The sequence below is a fragment of the Misgurnus anguillicaudatus genome, chromosome 18 (assembly GCF_027580225.2).
Source record: "Misgurnus anguillicaudatus chromosome 18, ASM2758022v2, whole genome shotgun sequence".
NCBI lineage: Eukaryota > Metazoa > Chordata > Actinopteri > Cypriniformes > Cobitidae > Misgurnus > Misgurnus anguillicaudatus.
This window is the reverse complement of record NC_073354.2, coordinates 27,522,329-27,545,625: the sequence shown is the minus strand read 5'-3', so window position 1 is coordinate 27,545,625 and position 23,297 is coordinate 27,522,329. Positions and strand designations below refer to the sequence as shown.

Sequence of the window (23,297 nt, the reverse complement as noted above, 5' to 3'; positions counted from 1 at the left end):
GCTCGGGGAAATTCATAGCAGGGAGGCTCACTCAAGCCGCTGTGCTGGACGCTATTACAACAGCGCCTGCTCTTTTTTTATATTAAAAATATTGATCTTACCGGGCGGCCGCAGGGGAGACCTCGTCAGGCATGTGTCCGCTGCACAGGGCTCGTACCACGGCAAGCGAAGGCTATCTTCGGTTCTCGGCCGGAAAGCGGCAGGGGAAGACGCTAGACCTGGATTCTGCTGTCTTCGGTTCTCAGCCGGAAAGGGCAGGGAAGACGCTAGGCCTAGACTCCGCAGCAGGGCTTTTGTCGACGGCGAGGTAAGGCTTCTTCTTCTTCGGAGCAGCGAGAGGTTCGCGCTGAAGGAGAAATTAATGAGCTCCTGACGCTTGAACCGCGCTTATATAAGGACGTGTACTTCCCGCGCGCGGGTTCAAACGTCATTGGTCTGTACTTTGTACAGACGTTAACCAATAGGCTTCAGTCACGAGTAAACAGGAGTTTCCCCCATAGCGTCAGCTAACTGACGCAATGCGAAGTGAACCGTATTGAAAGGGAAGCACAGATTACTCGGCCCTGCGTTAGTTTGTACCCCACTCACCCCTATCTATTAAAGGAACGTTTAACTTTGTCTCTAGGAATAATAACTGGAGTAAGCTCACTTGATAAATGCTTAATAAAAATGAAAGTAATTTAATAAATATAATTTGTTTGCAGTTTGGCTACACAGATTGGCTACAGCATCCTATAAAAAAAAGAGACGCAGGTCTGATTCACTGTTATATTCTCAATCTTTACATATTCTAACATGTTTTAAAATTTTTGGTAACATTAAGCAAGTGGTCATTTTTTGTTTTTAGTGTTGCTTAAAGGGGATATCCAGCCTAATATAAAATTTACCAAACGATTAAATCAACCTCAAGCAATCTGAGAAACATATGTCCATCATCTTAAAGACAAGCACATTTGGAGTTATTTTAGTAAATGTTCTTGGTCTTTCATGCTTTATGAAAACAGGAATCAACTTCTGACTTTTAACCACAAAAAGTGCATCCATCCTTCACAGAAGTAATCCACACAGCTCCAATGGGTTAATAAAGTTCTTATGTGGGTAATCAATGTGATTTTGTAATAAAAAATGTCCATATTTCAAACTTCATAAACATTGGTTACCAAAGGTTGCGCAGACTCGTGAATCGCATCAAGTCCAAGGCGACGTCTTGACAGAAGCCTGATATTATAGTTTATAGCTTAATATATGGATATTTTTGTTACAAAATTTAATTGATTACCCACAACAGACCTTTATTAACCCCATTGGAGCCATGTGGATTACTTCTGTGAGGGATGGATGCACGTTTTTGGGGTTTGACATCGGAGGTTGTTCCCTGATCCCTGTTTTCTGCCATTGTAGGCTTGGAGGAGCGGGGACATTCTAGAGTAGCTCCAAATGTGTTTGGACATCTGTATCTCGGGTTGCTTAAGGGTGAGTAAATCATAGAGTAAGTTTGTAATTTGGCTGGAGTATTGCTTTAAATTTGCACAAAGTAAACAGTTTAATATTTTAACTCATCACTATATAAGCAGTAATTTTTTACATGTTATACTAATAAGTAATGCAGCACTACCATCACAGTAAAACCAACAACTACTACAACGACAACGACAACAAAAACAAATTACACACTTCAATCAATACAACCACTATCAACAGGTATGTACTGTAAAAATACTGAGATACAATATTTGATTATTCATCATTTAGTGCATTTCACAGTTGTTTTAATGCAGGGGTCTCAAACTCAAACTTGCTTGGGGCCATTTCTAAGACAGACATTTCATCGGGGGGCTGCAGTGCTGTTTAACGTTAAAAAAAAGTACAATATTTCTGTAAATGTCATGTTTAATTTCTATTATTTAATGTATAATAATACTTGAAAATATATGAGAAGTGGTTTTATCATTTTAATATACATTACTTTATAAAAGTAAGAAAATATTTTTCTTCTTAACTAAGACCTATTATAACCTTGCACTAAACTAGCAAATTAAATTTCTGTATACATTTATAAACTATTATAAAAAATTACCACCAATAAGTGTTTCTCTTTTTTTGGATTGTTTTCAGTCATAGTTTTGACTTCATTATGTTCTTTGTTATTTCAGTTTTAATGAATTTTCTATAATAGCCTATGGGGGAAAATATTAGTGAAAGTGATCCCATAACTTTTGAATGGGTAGTCCATGTTATATAAGCTAGTTGGACAGGAAAAAAATAATACTGCTCTATGTGTAATTATATAATGTTAGTAAGCTACATAATAATCTATTATACTTCATTATATATAGCAGTATACATACGTTTTTCTTCTGTACATTTCTCCTCATATTTTCTCTTAACCTGGGCACTTTGATGGCTCTTTTCTTATCTGTAGTTTAAAATGTGTTGCATTACATCTACCGCTCTGCCTCCATGCGGTGTCTCCATTAGATGCTGTGACTTGAGTTGAACTAACCCCACCGCAGCTCGATCTTCTCTGAGTAACAGCTGAGTATCCACTCGGAAGTAACAAATCTTCTCTGGACAAACACTACAAAGTCCCGACCAGATTAAGGCCAAGTCCACACGGACACGGGTATATTTATAACCGGAGTTTTCCCCCCAAAAAAATCCCGTCCACACGTGCTCGGTTTAAATTAAATATTCATCCACACGATAAAGCAAAAGCACCCTATCAAGCGCTGTCAAGAGCATGCCACACCAGCAGGCGGGGATATAACCCAAATTGTGTTCCGCAATATAGTGAGATAACTGAGCATCTATCTGTATACATGTTAGAAGCCCTGTTAGCACAGTTATTATTAGCAAGATACGTCCGCCATTGCACAGAATCATCAACAAAGCAGTCAGCGGCGCACAATCTTGACGTCAAACACAGTGGATAACGGTGCACACTCTGACGTCGCAAGGCAAAATCCCCGGTTTTACTCTCTACACGATACCACTGTAACCGGGGTTTCTTAAAAAGCTCACCCTGGCCGGGGTTTTCAAATATGCTCGGTTTCAGTGCCCTGATACTGCGGTTTCGTGTGGACGAACGGCTGAACCGCGTGAAAAAACTCACGGTTATAAAAATACTCGTGCCTGTGTGGACTAGGCCTCAATTATCGCATGGTTACAATGATATGATAGAAGCGAGGTTCAGTTGAGGAATTAAAATCCGATCACGCATTCCGTTATCCTCGACATACGGAGCGTGCGGTTCATGGCTGCGTAGCAACGGGTGACGCGACCCACACCACGGGGCGCAACTTCCGCTCCCGAGCACTTTGGAAAGTAATGCTTTGACTCGTTTTAACGCGTTGTTAGACCCGACATGTGAACAAACACTTGAACGTTTAAATCAAAAATCAAACGAATATAAAATAAAGTGAATGAAAATCTTTCTGCGGGCCAGATTATGTTATATTTTTGAAAGGTGACGCGGGCCGCAGAGAGGGGGAGGGTGGGCTGCAAATGGCCCGCGGGCCGGGAGTTTGAGACCACTGCAATGTAAATGAATGTTAAGCTTAATGATTTAAATTTTAAATTCTATCAACTAATTTAACTTTTTAAAAAAACAAATATATTTGTTGAATTTACAAAGAAATAACACAAACAAAACATTTAAAAATTACTTAATTCATCTCGGGAAAGCAAACTAGGCTATAATACTAGAAGTGCATGTGTCCCCTTTGGCTATGTTAACAAACTGCTTTTCCAAAATGAAACTTTTCAGGAAAAACTTTAGAAGAAATATAATACGATTATAAATTCATTTTGTTTGTGCTCTTGACCCATTAATTTTGACCCATAATGGGTAAATATTGGACAGAACCCATCGCTGGGTTATTATACCTCATGGTTGCAAAAAAACAACAACCTAACATTCGGTCGTTTCTTGCATGGGGTCATTTTAACCCAGCAAGTTTTCTGTCCAATATTAACCCATTATGGGTCAAAAATAACCAAGCCATTTTTAGAGTGTACTATGCGCATGTTGTATTTCCATTTTTTTTATTTGCAGTTATGCAAATGTCAATGAGAATAAATCAAATTTTTGAAACCAGTCTAACCAACAAATATGATTATAAGTTCAAATTCTATGAAGATCTCATTACATCTGCAGTGAGTATTACATATTTCATATACAAATATATTAACTGTTTTTGTCTACTTTATGTTTGCATTAAGATCATGAAAATGACAGATTAACAGTTGTATACTGTTTACAGTCATTTGACTAAAGCAGCCCACAAAATGAATTGTTGTCTCAAATGCTGTCTTTATACATTTCACTGCCTATTTATTTTTTGTTAGTACTCTAGATACCTCAATGTACATTAAGTGTTTTTTTACAGATTGAAAACAGTTACAAGAATCTGCCTAACTACATTCAAGGTTCAGTAAATGTCATTGGCTTCAGGTCTGTAAGTCTAAAGTATGTATACTCAAATGTCACCGGAAATGTGCCATTGTTGTCTCTTGTTCCAATGTCTTCTTACTGCCATGGTTCGTGTTTTGCTCCATAGGTCTGGTAGCATTATAGCAGACTACACAATTAATGCAAACAGCAGCAATCTGGATGTTACAGCCGCAAACACACAAGTTTCAAACATTCTAGCAGCTCAAGGAATCCCTTTAACTAAGGATGCTTTTGCTGAAACTGGTAGAAAATCTTAAAACATTTGTATTTTTAAATTCCCTGGATCTCCTTGTTTTTATCTCCTGGTGTTTATTGCTCATTCTTCTGCCTCGCATAAGATTCATTTTTTAATTTATTAAAACGTAACTAATATTATTATGAGTATTGCATGAAAAAATAAGAAAGGTGAGATGAGCTGAACTGCTTTTACTTTCAGTGGAAACAATTCTGACAACCAAAGATAAGTTTTATCCTCTGCAAAATGTGGAACTGAGGTGTACACGACCTGATTCTGTTGTGGGAATAATAAAATGGAGAGTGAATGACCAAGATCTTGCAGGAAACATTGCAAAATACACCATTACAGATGACAACATGGGTAGTACTTTGATTGTAAAAAGTGCAAGTGAAAGTGACAATGGTGAGTTACAAGAATGATCTTTGTCTGTCAGTAAAGTCTTATTAACACCCCTTTTTTGATAAAAGGAGATAAAACCAACGTTTTTTTTTTATCAGTATAACACTATGACGATACTATTAGTTTAACTGCCTAGGTGCACATTGAATAATTGATTGATTTGATTTTGCTTTATGAATTAATAGGCTTACATGTATTGTTATCTTTGTTCACTTGCAGGTAGATACTCGTGTATCATACAAAGGTCCGCATTACCTTACATTCAGTGGCAAACAGTATCTATTGAACCACTTCCTAATATTATAGTGGACAAAACTTATATACAGCTTCAGTGTCAAGACCAGACTGTCGAACTTACATGCTGTGCAAATGGTTACTCAGTTGAGTGGTCTGGGATTCCTGATGATGATGAAGTGATAAATTCAGGTTGGCCAGACACAAAGATGTTGTTATATGTGTATGCTGTTATTAGTTCCAATTTAAGTACATTCGGTTCCGAGAGTTTACACTGAAACTCTAGGATTTAAAATCGAGCTTACATTTTAAAATAAAGTTTAAAGCTGCCGTTTGTATCTTTAAGCTGTATATACAGTAACTGCAGGTTAATAATGTATTTATCTTCACATGGGTTAAAGTCAAATGATGTCAAAATAGAAAACAACAACAGAGTTATTTTAAAAGTCTCTTTGTTTGGGAACTACTTTTGTGAATCTCATAACAACTCAATAGATGGAATAGCCATTTCTTAATATTACCGTTTCTTGTTCACAAAGTGTAGTTTTAAGATTAGTTCAGTTGAGAATATAATATCCAAATCTGCAGTCGATTAGTAAAGATAGTGCCTATTTGAACATTTGCTTAAAAAGATTCGGACCCAGAGATTTAAGGGCTCGTTATAGTTGTGCGTAGGTCCTACGGCGTAGCCGCGACGGCGTAGGTTCTGCATTGGTTTTCATTGATACTTTTGCGTCGTTGTCCACATCGACGTGCAAACACACGCGCAGGCCGCTGGTAGGCAGTATCCACGCCTGTAACCACAGTAGCAGCGTGACCGTCAAAGAAGAAGAAGCTTGGCAAGGTAACCAACAAACAAAGAAGAAACAGCAACTTGTTGTGTATGATTTGAGAAGACCAGCAATGATGGAAGTAAATAAACAGTGACTTTTGTTGCAGTTTGAGTTAATTCACTCCTCAACTTGGCCATTCTTTGTTTTCACCGTCACATATGGAAATACCTAAGACGCAGTTTTTTTAACTGACGGGAGCTACGGCGTAGAACCTACGCACGACTATAAATCGCCCTTTACACCAGTGGACGTCAGTGTTCACTTACACCGCTGACCACCGCCCTATCTGGGCCACATCTCTGACAGGGATTCCCCGGCTCTGATGTAGGCCTATCTGTGTTTGATGCTCAAAAACAAGATCAAACCAGCAGTATTTGGTGTCATGAAACTACTTGTTTTCTTATTCATATTAAGTATCTTTTGTGTTGTTGTTTTGGGGCAAGGAAAAAGTTAAGAAAACCTTTTTTTTTGTATATATTACTGCTTTTCCATTTAATCTTGCAGTACAAGCACTCACTTTATTATTGGACTAAGTGTCAGAGAGATGCTGCAGTGCTTACCTGGAGTTCCAAGGTGGTTCCACATACTATTAACGGGAGGAGAGAGATGGCTCTGCTTTCATAGCTTTATTCCAATTGTATGTTACCCATCCACATGATATGACATCATTGCATATCCAAGAGCGCAGATCTTCAATGGGATAATCACTTCTGATTGGGATTTACAGACTGTTTCACGAGCTAGGGAACTTAATGAGACACAAGGAGAATGTTTAAAAATAGTGCGTGTGTCTGTGTGTGCGTGCAGCTTTTCCAGTCAAAGATGAGCAAATGACTCAAAAGCCCCACTCACTAATACTAAAATGACCAGTAGGTGGCAGAATGATACAAACAGTGAAGCGGTTACTTTGATGTTATCAGTAGAATATCTCACGCCTGGGAAGGACTCTTAGCCAATCAGATTCGAGAACCAAAAGGAACTGTTGTATAATTATTTATATGGCACTACTATTACTACTACTACTAGTTACTACTATGTGCTCAATAACTGATTTACCAAAAAAAGTTATGGATTGTAGTTGTAGGAAAAGAGAAAAGATTGTAATGAAAGAAATTAATCGTCAGTCATTAATCACCTGTTTTAGGTTTTAAATGAAATTTTATATGAAAATCTGTTCTTTCTCAGTATTGTGTGAATACCAAAAAGATACCAAATAATTTCACTGGTGGAATCCCATGAACCCTATTTTACTGTATGTTTTATTTATTCACTTTTATTTGCCTGCTTTATCCATTATCAGGATCTGGCTGCATTATATTACAACATAAAATCTCAAGTTGTGGATCAAAAGAAATCTTCACATGCCGACTAAAGGACTTGCCAGAATTACAAACTTTTGATTATAGCAGGAGGACAGTCCAAGTTCAGACAGTCAGTGGTGAGCATTAAATCTCTCTTTCTCTACATTCAGTATCAAGTTTGTTATTCTGTTTATGTTATAAATAAACAAAATGTCGTTTTTTCTGAACATTAATATTTGCAAATTTCCAGACTTTAACTGTATAAATGACACGCTTGGAGTTGGAAAAATAGGTGACAATGTAACAGCATGGTGTGAAAAAGGCCTGGAAGGCCTCATAACTTATCAATGTAAACAGACAACAGATCTCAAATATAACTGGGTAGAAGTACAGAGAGATTGTGTTGTTCCGGCTATCAAAGACCTTGAGAGGAGATCTGAGGTAATCTACCGACCAGATTGGCCCTGTCCCAAATGACACACTCTGGACTTATAAACTTCCTCAGAGTCCACACTTTGATGACATCATGTAGTGCAGACCTTAGGGACCCAGTGACGCGAGTCCATTAGGGTGCACTGGAGTCGTATTATGAGACAGACTCAAGCGTCACGCTGGAAATAGAAAGAGAAGTTGCCTATCAGTGTGAACTCCTCCCTTTTGTCATTTAATTAGTCTGATTTCTCTTTCGCAAGGACCTCTGGGTTGATAAAGTGCATGAAGCCTGCTGCAGTAAGCGAGCATGCGCAATTTAAGGCCACAAGACCGAAAGTCCACATGAAGTGCCCCATTTGGGACAGGGCCATTGATTCACAAATGGAAAAATGTCTATTATAAATATTTCTAGTATTTACATTGTCTTCTTATTTTGTAATGTAGGTTTTAGTTGTGGAGGATATTCCAGTGTTTATGACAGATCTCAGTAACACTGCAGTGCAGAGTAATACTGTGATAACACAATCTGCTGACACTGTCCAAACCATTGTTGACATACTTAACACAATCGCTAGTATCTCACAAACTATTACCATCAGTCAACCTGTGATGGAGGTATGTGTATGTAGTTTTGTATGGAAATGTACGGTTGATTATATTAAATTTATGCAAATTAATGCTTGTTGTCTTCATCATCAATCATGATATGGAAGCTACATTAGCCGTCAAAGGACAAGCATGTCGTCGTCTGAGACCATATAGTGTAGAAACACGCGCTGCAGAGCGATTTGTCTGTTTAGAGCTAGTGTAGAAACATGGCAACGCATAATGGCAACTTCCATGTAAGGGGATCTGCAGTGTATGTAAAAACAGATCATTTATTATTTCATTTTGAAAGAATATTTGGGGGATCATTTAAAAAATGCATTTGTTATTTTTTAAGAAACAAACCCATATTTAAGAGGTTATAAAAAGAGAAGTAAAGAAGATAGGATGAAATGTTTTTTTTTTATTTTGTTTGTTTACTAATTTGTTTGTTTAAAAGCAGAAAGACTATTTTTTATTTAATATATTTGTATGTTTATATATTTATAGAATGAAATATTCCTGGAAGGCATTTTGTGAAACTTAAGTGAAAATCACAAAAAATGCTGGCGGCCAACTTTTTTAATAATGGCTTGGGGGAAATTTGTTTGTTTATTTGTTTTGTTGATTTTTTTTCCAGGATTTTCTTAAAACAGTGGACATCATTGTATCAGATGCATCTAAAAACACATGGACAGAATTGAACAATGGCAACAAAACAGAAAACAAAAGCACTGAACTTCTTCAAGCTATTGAGACTATAAGTGATCGGGTCTCTAATGTCAATGATTATATGATTAATAAAACCTCCATTCAGTTACATAGAAAAACAATTACTAACTCATTCACTGAAACATCTTCACTGCAAAACTCAACTACTCAGATTGTGATACCAAATGTTCTTAAACCGACCCTCATAACCATTATTATCTTCACAAAACTTGACAATGTTTTACCAACTCGAAATACTTCTAATAATGACAACAAGACATCAGAAAACCACATCAATGGAGACGTGATTGTTGTTAGGGTTAATAAAGCAATTAACAACATTTCATTTATTTTCAATACTACAAATACATCATTGACAAATCCTCAGTGTGTCTTTTGGAACTTTGATTTGGACCATTGGGATTCCACTGGATGTAAAGTCAAACACTCAGAGAATAACATGGTTACATGCGAATGCAACCACACAACCTCTTTTTCAGTCCTGATGTCACCGTTTGCAATCGATAACCCTGCCTTAGCCTATATAACATACATTGGTGTAGCTATTTCATTAGCCAGCTTACTTCTGTGCCTCATCATTGAAACAATTGTGTGGAAATCAGCAACAAGAAATGACACGTCGTACATGCGTCACGTCTCAATAGTCAACATCGCTGTGTCACTGCTGATCGCAGACACCTGTTTTATCATCGGAGCTGCAATTGCAGACCAAGAGCAGCCGATCTCAGTGGGTCGCTGCAGTCCAGTAGTTTTCTTCATGCACTTTTTTTACCTGGCTGTTTTCTTCTGGATGTTCATTTCAGCACTTTTGCTGCTTAACCGCACTGTCATAGTTTTGTTTCAATTGTCCAGAGCTAAAATGATGGCCATTGCCTTCACTTTTGGTTATTGTGCACCTTTGCTCATAGCGGCTATTACTGTCGCATCCACAGCTGGTCCTCAACACTATGTCACAAAAGAAAATGCATGTTGGCTGAACTGGTATGAATCTAAGGCTCTGCTGGCATTTGTGATTCCAGCTCTGACTATTGTTGGCTTTAACCTCCTGGTTTTGATTGTGGTTGTGATACGGATGAGAAGGATTGGTGCACATGAGAAACACACTCTTGTGGTCATTGTCCAATGTGTGGCCATTCTGACTCCTATCTTTGGTCTAACATGGGGATTTGGTATTGGAACCATGGTGTCACGTGAATTTGGCATTCATATGATCTTTGCAATCTTCAATTCACTGCAGGTACCGTTTTATTTGTTATTTATTTATTTACAGTAGATGCTGTCTGTTTTGTGTACATGTGTTACAACAGCACTTTATATATTTATTACACGGCTCTTTTTGAATACGTAATTCTGATGTTCATTTTTTTTTTTTTTTTAATTGTCATTAACCACAGCATATCCAAAAAAATTATACTGGACTGTTTATTTGATTTTTTTGGGGGGAGAAGGGGTTAAATGTTTTATCCCTGTTTTTTGATACCTGCATGTTTTAAAATCTAAAATCAATGCTTTGTGTCTATTTAGTGAGTCATTTGACAAGTAGCTGTCTAATAAGCAGTAATGATAGTCAGTCATTGAAACTAAATAAACTCCTTCTGAGTACAAGATACAAGATCCATCTGTTTTACATCAGGGTTATGATCACCCTGACAGAGTACAGTACATTATTCCTTAAATAACATGTTCACCATAATGCTATTCTTAAATTTATTATGAGACTCATATTTAACAAATCAATTATACAGCAGCTAAGTTTAATATTGTTTTCATCTTATGTATTTGTAACACTTCTTTCAATAGGGATTTTTTGTTTTGGTGTTTGGAACACTTTCAGACAGAAAGGTATGACTTTATTTTGTTGCTTTGTGTTTTGGCAAATTCCTGTGATTCTTCTACATTATACTGAATCTAACATTATAATCAAAACATTGGAGTTTACTTTTTTTGCCTAATGCCACTAAATACAGTACAACATTGTATGACATTAAATACCTGTTTCATCTTCCACTTCATGTTAAATGATGCTTAAGTCTTGGTGACACATGGTGTTTGGTTGCAGGTCCGAGAGTCACTGCCAACAAAGCTGTTATTACAGAATCTCATTTCCAATCATACCAGGGTAAGTTATATTATATAAATCACACTGCATAAAGCGGACTGCATCTCTATGACCTCTTAATTCTTAATTTATGCTCTTTATAGTAATTTATAAGGTTTACCTTTACCATGACTCTTTATTACAGAGCAATAATCCAGAAAGTGAACTCTCGCAAAGGATAAGTAAGTCTCTCTCTCTCTCTCTCTCTCTCTCTCTCTCTCTCTCTCTCTCTTTCTCTCTCTCTCTCTCCAAATATACATAAAGCCTATTTGTATGAAAAAATAAAAAATGACTGGACATTTAAAACAATGCAACAGTTCTTAAGTAACAAATAACTATTTACAGATGTGAGCAGTATATATGACGCAAGGAGTGTCTCATCATATTCATCTTCTGACAGCGCCACTGCATCAAACACCAACATGAATGCGCAATCAACTGCTGTATTGACTTAGTTTTATTTAAAGGCATTGATTTTGTTGTTTATGTTCTGAGATAAATACATGAAGTAGTTTTTGGTTTTATTATATAATGCACTTTGAATCATGTTGTCATTATGTCTATGAGCAGATAAATCTAGGGGACAATGGGGCTACTTGTCACAGTCTTTACTTGTTCACTACTTTAAGTAATTTCTGTTAAACTTAACTTCTATACATAACTTAAAGTCTTTGCTACACAAGAAAGTGCCACTAGTGCACTTTTATGAACAGAACAGAAAAGAGCTTTTGGAATAGATGTTGGGGGGCAGTTCTGATCTAATGGTTAGAGAGTCAGGCTTGTAAACCGAAGGTCTCAGGTTTGAGTCTCACAGCTGGCAGGTTGTGACTGAGGTAACCTTGTGCAAGGCACATTTTTCCGTTTAGCTCCCCAATGATAGCTGCCCACTGCTCTGGGTGCATGTGTGTTCATGACTTGCAGTGCATGTGTTCACTACTTACTGGGATTGGTTAATTACAGAGGTCACATTTAGAGTATGGGCTAAACACTTCAAGTTTACGCATTTATGTAACTGACCTTTCAACTCTCAAATCATTACTGAACCTTGTGATAACCTTGTTAACTTAATCTCCAATTCTAAATCAAATGTTGTGTATTTTCTTAAAATGAATGTTACAAAATTTACTCAAATTGACACTGCTAATTTTTTAGGCTAGACTGAGGCTATGTCCACACGAAGCCGGTGCATTCCCTATCCGATCATTTTTTTTCCTTGCTCTAAAAAAATAATCTGTAAACACGAAACCACTGAAACCGACTGAAAGCGGTGCCACAGATATACACTATACACGGAGAAGAAGACTTTGAGCATGCGCATAACCAACGTATGGTGTTGTCCATTATCGCTTGTTGCTCACCACAATTGCATAGAAGCAATAGATTTTGCTGTAATAAAGCTAGTAGGCTTTAGTAGCTTCTGTAGCACGAACACAATCACGTAGTCCGCCGTTATTGTTGTTGCTGTTACGTGTGACGCTTCCGGCACATGATGTGATGACGTTTTCCCTTCACAAAATATACGGATTGGCTGTACAGATGAAACCGCAAGGGTGTCGGTTTCAGATTTATCCACTTTAGGACCCGGTTTAAAAAAATAGCGGATTCAGTCTCCCAAAACGCCGGATCCGTGTGGATGAAACGGCAATAAGATAACAAATTTATACGTATGCAGTGATACGCGTCTCCGTGTGGACAGCCCCTGAGGCTTTTCAGTTGGACAAATTGCATTCTTATTTTATTTTGCTTGGATTGAAAAAAATAAATAAATAAAGATATATGCCTGCTTCACCAATAATGGTGCATATCCATTTGGAATGGTGAAGATGAACACATCATATTAAGTTAATCATGGACAGTTAAATATGATGGATATTGATAAAAAAAAATGGATAGGAATCAAAACTAACAGTCACAGGATTCAGGATTATTATTAGTTTTGTTTATATCACATGTATATCCTGGTAAAAATAACAATCAGATGATATTTAGGTAACTGCAATACATTTTTCCCTACTATCAGATATTTCTTTAGACCAGAAAAGATCAGAATGGGTTATTTCATGCAAGTTGCTTGGGACATCACATTAAACAGCCAGCTATTTTGTAATTTATCATCCCATTTACTTGGTTCTAATTATTTACAAATATTATAAGTCATTTGTACTACTACACTAGTAATGGAATTTATTTTTCTTTAATGCGAGAGATAAGAATTGATACAGAAATCGATAAAATGTGAATAAAATAGAACAATGTCGAATGTAAAAAGTGTACAATATTGTGAATTTTAAACTAAGGTTTAGAAAATGTTGTTTGCTACTTTAGGAAAATATTTCTTAGACTGGAGAATCTAAGGAACAATACATTATAATAAAATTAGGTGTAGTAATGCTTTTACATTATTAGTAGGGGAGAGCGGGGTATGTTGTCACACTTTTCACACTGTCTAACATTTACTGAGCACCATACATCAAAATGGTATAAATCTCATACCAAATGAAAGAAGGAAGTCTTGGGCACATATGTTGTATTCATAACATCTTTATATCTTATCTCATTACAGAGTTGTAGACTGTTGAATAGTGACTGTGCACTTGTGACAATTTGCCCCATCGGAGGGTAAGTTGTCACACTAGGGCGGGTAAGTTGTCACACTAGATTATCTAAAAATAAGAACACAAATACTTAATTGTGAATATTGATTTTAATTTTTAAACTCAAACCAAACTGGAAATATAAACATCCGTGCCTGGAGAATCTGGAAAAACAATTATTTCAATCCAAATAATGCACATTTCAATTAAGTGGCAAGACCACTTTACTTTGAACTTTGGTTCAAATGTTCTATGGCTTTCACATAAAACCAGATAACTGAATGGAACGCTGCAGATAACTTGCTTAACTTAACATGTTTAACCTCTGAACAAAACAGATGCCCTGTATGACTAATAGGACTCATCTCCAGAATCACAATTCTGACACACATAAATTGCCTGGCCTGAGGTGCAAGCATCATGGGCCCAATTGTTGCATTTTACACATTTTACCCAGGTCTCCTTTGGACGACTCTTTGAAAATGGCTCTACACAGACGAGGCAGAAGCACTCTTCATCATCTGATGATGACTCTTGCATGATTTTTCTTCTTTTAGCTGCCTTGTTTTTCATAGGTCCAGATTTCTGCTTCCCTTTCTTTTGAAACAGCTTTTTGCTAGATTGAGGCTTATTCTTTTCTATATCATGTTTTCTGAGCATGTTCGATGTGTTTGTTTGTACAGGGGCAAGTTGTCAGATGTGACGACTTGCCCCAAAGTCATTGAGACAACTTGCCCCATACTTACTTGTGTGCTAATGTTGTCTAAATCTCAAGTTTAGCTCATCATATCACTTTAGCTAAAGTATCAAAAGACACTTTACTGTCTCCTCTATTTTGTGCAAAATAATCATTTTAAACATTCACACCTAACAAAGTTGTATTGCATAAAATGTAAAGTGATTTTTTTTTACTTTTTAAGCAGAAAAATAAGAAAATTGTGCTAACCTCAGATTACAGTGATCTTGACCACATGTGAACAGGAAGTTCACTATAGAAGAAGAAGTCACATAAAGTGGCTATTTGATTTTTGAGATAGAGCCTCTAGTGTTGGAGTTATTAACAGTGTGACAACTTACCCGTGTGACAACTTACCCCGCTCTCCCCTACTGTACATGGACATTAATATTGTTGCAGTAGCTCTATCCATGCAGTAGAGGGCAGCCTTATTTTTTCCCATACTACACATTTCTGGTTATCATCCACTGAAAAACTTAATTGTATGTCCTTGTTTTTTATATTGGGATTAGCTTAAATCAGGACTAGGCCTTAGTTCAATTAAGAAAATATAACTACTTTTAACAAACATGCCTTACTAAAATTTAGAGGCAAAACAAAGGGCACTGATGTATTTTAAGATATGTCAGTGCAAGTTGTTTTCAGTTTGGACAGCTCTTACATTTATTTTAGTTTAGGACTAGTCTAATGCCTGTTCGGGAAACCGCCCGTTAAAGTTCCACTGTATTAGTGATAATTGGACAAATCCCATAAAGTTATTACAACGGAGTTTTGACATTTTACTCTGAACTTACTGACTGTAATTGTAAGTTAAAAAGTGTGGCAAATACATAACGGAAATGTTAAACATACTAACATTTGTATAAGAGTAATTTAATATTGTGGAATGTGCACCCTTTACTTGTTATGACTTAAGATTCCTGTCCGTGATTGTGGGTGTCTTGTGTCAAATACAATTCATTTTTATAGTGTTATAATAACATTATATACTTTTGGCTGGTAGTGTATGTTTTAAAGCTTACATAAATGGACTTGATATTATACCCCTTTGAGCATCCAATCAGAGGATGTGAAAATAGACATAATTGTATGCCTGATAGGCCCTTAGTCACCAGCTTGAAACTGATTAGTTAAGTAAACTAAGCTTCATTGTCAGGGCCAGGGTGGGTGATTGGGAGAACCGGGAGAATTGCAGGTGGGCCGCTTCACTTTTGGGCCGGTTGAGGTTTTTGTTTTTTACATTTATTACACTGGTGAGTCTCTTAAATAACACTACACACGTTCCGCATTCTGACAGCAGCGCGCATGCAGCCTCTGCATGGGTTCCCTACTGAAAAATCCAGCAAAGACCAGCATAAGCTGGTAGCTGGTTTTAGTTGTTTTAAGGTGGCAGTAGCTGGTCTAAGCTGGTCCAACCAAGCCTGGCAAAGCTGGTCAAGCTGGTGGGTCAGCTGGTCTTCCGGCATGACCAGATAAGTCCAGCTAGACCAACTTAAAAGTGACCAAAACACAGCTAGACCAGCTTGCTACACTAGCAAACCAGCAAAATCCAAGCTGGCAGACCAGCTAAAACCAGCTCTGTGCAAAAGGCTTTGTAGTGTTCACACAGCCAAAGATACGCTGGATGAGATTTACCAGGAAACTTGTTTGAAACATAACTTGTTTTGTTTGTTAACAGGATTTTTCACATTTTCTTTTGTGCTGATTTTGCACTAGTCCTCAACACAAAGAGATATTATAGGTCAGTGAAAAACAAGAAAGTTTATTTATGAGGTTTTACTTCCTAATATAGAAAAGAAATCAAACAAATTTTGACATGGCAGAACAAACACAGATTAAACATTGTCATTAGCCTGACGTTGTCATACTCAATTCTAGTCAGAATTTGAGTCTGATACCGCTCCATTGAGCTATAAGTATGAGGCGTGTCTCAACCGAAAAATGCCTCTGCACTCAATTGGATAGACCTACGACCAATCAGAGCAATGGAGTGTATGTTGAAATTACGTCTTTGCAGCCTGACCGAACTGCTAGTTATTTCGCTACAATGACACTAACATTGTGATTATACTAAGTCTGAGTTAGCGAATGTACATCAACACCTACTATGTTTACAACATTTCGTTTATATCACAACATGAAGTATTTACTAAGTCATAGAGTAAGACTATCTCTTACCATTTGTACGTTAGGTGAACTTCATCCACGACGATACCCTACGTTGGCTTGAAAATATTGGAGCCTAGCATGTCCCTCCACTTATTCAGCAACCGCGACTCCGGGCTTCCGAAAAGAAGCTGGCAACGACCGCTAATTATATCCATCTCGTCGTGCACGCAGAGTTGCATCGCCATGATAAGGTTACCCATTTCAGTTGCGACCAACCTTTGCCGAATCCCATAGGAAGGACGGCAAAAACATCAACAAATGCCCTGCTCGCGTTTCTCTGTTCCTCTTTTAAAATCAATGCTCTGTCGATATCTTTTAGAACAGACTCAATGTCAGAATCCACACATCTGAACTCTACAGCGGCAGCCATTCAACACACGCGCTCTTTGGTGACGTGGTTCATTACGTTACTGTCGTGTATCTGTCAATCATCGTATAAATCCCGCCCTCACAAATTTATTAGTCGGCCTGTTTTGTTATTCTAATAGTATCTCCTCAAAGGTGAATACCCAGACCGATATACCCCGTATTTAAAATCGTGGTGGGCGGGGCTTTGTCTTTTGACAAAAATTTTATTTAGTTTTAGTCATTTTTTAGTAATCTGAATTGATTTAGTTTTAGTCTAGTTTTATTCAACTAAATGCCATAAGGTTGTATGTGTGCGTCTAACCTCGCGACCACAGATTCTATTCATCACCCTCTGACACTTTCGTCTTGTTTTATTCATTGACGAATAAACAATGTAGCGAGTAACGGTAAGTGTCAGTTCAAATGTAGTGGAGTAAAGAGTACAAATACTCAATCAAAAATGTAGTTGAGTAGAGAGGAAAAGTTGCTTATATTTTTGATACTCAGTACAAGTACAAAGTAGCACAAAAAACACTTAAGTACAGTAACAAAGTTTACGTTTAGTAAATGTGCTTTAGAAGAAACTGCACTTTTACCTGAAGTGGCACCACTAATAATGTTTGCTGGCAAGCTCCTGAGGGAGATTTTTCTTCTCAATGTTAAATGACCCACCCACATAACTGAAATATATTTAAACATAACCTAGCCATCACCTGCAGTACTGGAGTGTTTGTTCCCCCCAATTATTTCCCTGTTCCTTTTGTGTAAGGTTATCTTTTAAAAATCACATTCTGCCCCACCATAAGGTATTTCAAAATACATTGGGCTGAGGAGATGAGAAATATTTGGTCACAAGAAAGCACCACAGATTCGAAACACCTGCTATACACCAGCTTCCTTTTTTTTGTTGTTAAACATTTTGCCTTATTGACAGAGGTGTAAAGTACTTGAGTAAATGTACAGTATAGAGTATGTTATATCTTGAAATACCTTATGGTATGTGATTTTCACATGACAACCTAACCCAAAAGGAACAAGGAAATAATTGAGAGAAACAAACAGTCCAGTACTGTAGGTGATGGCTCGGTTACGTTTAAATATATTTCAGTTTTGTGGGTGGGTCATTTGACATTGAGAACAAAAATATCCCTCAGAAGCTTGCCAGCATACATTATCAGTGGTGCAACTTCAGGTAAAAGTGCAGTTTCTTCTTTTATAATAACGTAAGTATTACGTTAATATATGAATGGTTTATGGTTTATTTGAATGAAATTTATGTCCATGTTTAACCAAATTTTTTACAGGTGTAAAAGTAAATTCAGTGAGAACCATGTCCTGTAAAGGTATGATAAATTTCTTTCATGTTTAGTTATAAAACCTGAGATCTGGCAGCATTTAAACAATTTTTACCATTTTTAAATATAACAATTTTTTGAAAAGTTGGCCGCCAGCTTTTTTTGTCATTTTCACCAAAGTTTCACAAAATGCCTTTCAGGAAAATTTTCAGCTAAAATTATATAAATATACAAATATATTAAATAAAAGAACAGACCCTCTGCTTTCAAACAAACAAACAAAATGGGGAAAAAACATTTCTCCTATCTATATTTTTCTCTGCTTATAAACTCTTAAATATGCATATTTTTCGTTAAAAATAAAATTGAGCAAAAAGCAGAAATAATTAAATTTTTATGAAGAAATTTAGTTAGAGATCAGATTTAGAATGATTATCAAAACATACACAGAGTTTAAAATTAGTAAATATTTTTTTGCTTCAGTTTTTTATAAATTGGGTAAGTGCCATCTAGCTATCTAGTGGATGATCGCGGTATTACAGATTAACATAAAACCTCATCAAGAACACGTTTTTATACATTATTTCTCTTTATTGACAATATAACTCATCAATGGCAGGTAAAGAGTTATTCTGATATGAAGCCAAACACCAAGCCAGCCCAGTCTCACAAAATTACGTATCTATAGTCACGTAAATGTTGATTGACCTGTGGCTAGGCCACGCCCCCTCCACTCACTCGGACAAACAATCAACATTCGGTGACATGCGCTATGGCAGCTGCCACAGTAGGAGACATTTCACAGGAGGCAATTGATGATTTTTGGAGACAGAAAGACTATATATCATCTCGAAGTCACCAAAAGGGTCTTAACTATGCGTTGGGGGGTTATATATATTATAATTTTATTGTTGAGAAGGTCGATGAAAAGCTTCAGCTCCATGCAAAAATGTACAGGTCACAGTGTAAATGCGATAAACCACATTTCATTGCCATCATGATTAAATTAAATAAGTAGGTCTAAGTTGCATACATTTTCAAGACAAGCCTTTTTACCATCTTTACCAAGAGTACTTATCCATTAGTTTGGTGCTACAGTATTTACATGAATCATTCAGCACAACATGCTATTACAAATAACATTTGTTATCTCGGTTATTTACTGTACAGATACATTAATGAAGCTAAGTGACATGATGTACAAAGCAGCTAGAAGCTAACGTTAACATTTTGTAATATTAGGTTAACAGGTTTGAGATGTTAAAGATAACGTTCAAATACGTTGCTGACTTATCTTAAAACAGATGTAGACATCCTTGTTTAATTTATCCACTTTTAGTTGGTGTTGTGGCATATAATTTAATCCAGAGCAAACACTTATTTCGGTAGAGATGTGGCTTGGGAAAGGGTAAAAATACGGGTAAAAAAATCCACAACATCGACCATCATCTCGGGATACCTAGTGTCGGGGTTGCATGTACCCCATGCACACTGTTTGACCATTTTAAAATTAAAATGAAAGCTGACTAACTGCAATGCATTTCAATGGACGTGAAAGCAGAGAATGTCCGAGTGTATTGGGTTAGCTTGCACGCTGTGATTGGCTCATCGCATTTGGGGGCGTGGCTTAGCTATAGGTCAATTTGGTCCCTTTGAAAAAAGTTGGAAGTATAAAATCCACTGTTAAAGTTTTATCCAAGGTGAATCTATAAAAAGATATAAATATACCTGGATTAAGAATGCTTGCTCCTTACACAATGAGGAATTCTGATCTATTATTTTAGACACAGGACAAACATGGAAATACTTCACAGTATTGACTGCGGCTATTCTGCTTATTCATCTATGTGTGGTAGAAACAATTGATTTCCAAGAAACAAGCATCAAATTTCAGGTGAAGAAAAGTTCACAAGCAATTTATATTTAAAATAAAAATAAACAGATTCTGTTTTTTTCTTTAATCTAGGAATACTCTCTATTCATTAAACGTTGATATTGAAATTTACTTAAAGAAAAATTGAATTAACTTTCTTTATAGCAATAAGACACTGATGTAAGCTCACTTGATAAATGCTTAATAAAATTGAAGGTGAATTAATAAATATAATTTGTTTTACTTGTTTGCAGTTTAGCCACACAGATGAGTCACAGCATCATATACAAAAAAGAGATGCAGGTCTGATTCATTGTTATATTTTCTACCAGATTTATGTTTCGAATTTTTGGTATCATTCAGGAACTTGACATCTTTAGGGGTCCGTGTACTTTTGCGTCCATTAATTTTTCCTTTATAAACCATGATATGAAAAATAAAATATAAACAGTTGTTGTATTTTTAAAATGCAATATTAAATTTCAAATTTTAAATTCAAACTGTATTTAGAACATACTACCCCCAAAAAACAAATATTGATGTATTTTCAGATTTTTGTTTATGATTTTGGCACCTTTATTATACATTTAAAACTAAAATTAAAAAACGCGATCACATTCAGACTTCTTTGGCAGTGATCTCAGTGCTTTGCTTCATGCATGTAAACATCATCATTCTACGCATTTTGTACATTTCTTCAAGTTTTGTCAAATTATGTTAACGCAGCAAGCAAAACCCGAGACTCTATAGTCCGGCTTGTGCAATAGGAACACACTTCTACCCTAAATAACCTTGAATTTGGTTACATGCCGCTTGCCAAAATAACTTGGAGAAGTACTGTATTCCATCATGTAAGCAACAGGTGTTCAAGGTTTTTGCTTTAATTTCTTTTACATGTTGTAAACATAAGAATCGTCTATTCTTGGGCTATTATACTATTAGACTTTCACTGACAACCTAAATTTTGCCTTGTTTTAGCCAAAATTGCTTGCTGGGAAGCCGGTGAATGCGGAAGACAGATACACATTTTATAATTAACGGCTATTAAAATGAACATGCAGCGTTGCAGTCAGAAACAATTGACTAGTTTTAGATTCAGCCTGTGCGCATCTGTCATCGCAACAAGTTATGGTTCAGACACAGGTATTTAAACGCAAATCAACATTCATTCACAACGAGAAATGTTCAAAGTGAACGGGAAGGACTGTGCGAAAATAGAGAGATTATGTAGTATAAAAAAGACCGACGTCCGTCTGAAACAGTAAAAAAAGTAGTTTGTTATATATATATATATATATATATATATATATATATATATATATATATATATATATATATATATATATATATATATAGATATATATAGATATATATATATATATATATATATATATATATATGATATAATTTTCACAAATCAGGCTCTATCTAAAACAATCAAATTGGCATGAACACCGACTGCTTGTTGATTGAAAATAGCCGTTAATGGTAAAACCCCTCAGTTGAAACTGAAAAACTAAGCGGAGGAAGAAGATCCCCAGTTTAAGATTAATGTAAAATAATTGTGTTGTTTTACACTTGTTTTGAAATTGTTATTTTTTTCATTAAAACCTTTAAAACCCGTTTTCATTTAGTCATGGAAGTAAAATCTTCTTCTTCCTTTATTTCTTAACCCCATTCCAGCATCTACGGCTATATTCATGGCGAGAACCAGGTAATCCATACGCAAGTTTATTCAGACAAGTTGATTTATACACAAGTTGGGGGAGGGACAATTTGGTATCTCCAATTTGCCTAACTTGCATGTTTTTGGGAGGAAACCGGAGTACCTGGAGTAAACCCACGCTGACACAGGGAGAACATGCAGAAACTCCACACAGAAAGGCCACCTGCCCCATGGAAGTAAAAAAGCAGGCTTTTAATTGCTTTAAATGGCTATCTAATATATCATCAAAAAATAATTTACAAGTAGAAAAGGTTTGTACTGTAAAAATACTTTATTTGTTACGTTGTTACAAACAGGAGATAAAGAATTTACAAACCGCAAAGTCTCCGCAAGGTTCAGCTCTTGGACAGCGTCAGTTTTTTTAAGCATTACTTAAAAATGTTTCTCATCTCACCATATCCACAGGTACAGAGTCATCATATACAATAAATCCGTGAGGTAGCATTTAAAAACATTTAAAAACAGATGCATTTGTTTAAAGCAAAGCATTTATTTACCAGGCTGCAGGTGAAGCAGCTCTTTGTGCCTTCTAACGTTTCATAATTAGTCCTCATTTATGTCCAAGAGACTCAATAATAATCTTTCACATTCAATCCTTAAATCTTTCATATTTAAAAGCGTTTTCGTGCTGCTGTGCATTCATGTATCCTATGTGTTAAGCAAACCCGCGTTGTCGTCCAGTTTCGGCGCATATTACTAATGCGCTCTTTAAATAACAAAAAAACATATTGCGCCATTGACTTTAGACTAGGTTTTTGTTGCGCTGCATTGCGCCGGGTGTAAGATAGAGCCCATTATCACAAATCAACCTTTATAGTTTCAAACATCGTAGATGTTCAGTCTTGCCAGTTATAATCTGCGCGTTTTAATATAGTCTAAATGAGTAAGAAATGCTGTGATGTTCACGTGCATAAAGCCGCGCTCTGCGAATTCACAGCCAGAAGAAGCCTTAATGTGAAACAGCAAAACTGTGTAAGTAAAATAAATAAATTACAATTATTTGCTTTTCAATTGTAAAATACTAAATAATTAAAATAACTTTGTATTTTGATTATCTTTTCACCAGTTTAAAAACAAAAAAAGAGAAAATCACATTTTTCGTTTTTATATTTATTGGTTAAAAAAGAAAAATGAATGGACGCAAAAGTACACGGACCTTTAGGTTATTGCATTATTTTAATGTTTCTAAATATCTACTGTTTTTTTTAAGATGTGGATGAATGTGTTCAGATACCTGCAGTCTGTGGTCCA

At 36.2% G+C, this 23,297-nt stretch overlaps 1 protein-coding gene and 1 long non-coding RNA gene across 2 annotated transcripts; both read left to right on the top strand.

Moving 5' to 3' along the window:
* Window positions 1–4,086: 4,086 nt before the first annotated feature.
* On the top strand, window positions 4,087–4,690 carry LOC141350600 (uncharacterized). Its single transcript, XR_012358701.1, has 3 exons — window positions 4,087–4,155; window positions 4,389–4,453; window positions 4,560–4,690. It is a non-coding gene; the product is annotated as an uncharacterized lncRNA (long non-coding RNA).
* A 3,482-nt stretch (window positions 4,691–8,172) lies between these two features.
* Window positions 8,173–18,462, top strand: LOC129429877 (adhesion G-protein coupled receptor F1-like). Its single transcript, XM_073855395.1, has 6 exons — window positions 8,173–8,187; window positions 8,335–8,505; window positions 9,116–10,444; window positions 11,008–11,049; window positions 11,267–11,326; window positions 18,457–18,462. The coding sequence occupies exons 1-6, from the start codon at window positions 8,173–8,175 to the stop codon at window positions 18,460–18,462; spliced, it is 1,623 nt and encodes a 540-aa protein (XP_073711496.1).
* The last annotated feature ends 4,835 nt before the right edge of the window (window positions 18,463–23,297 follow it).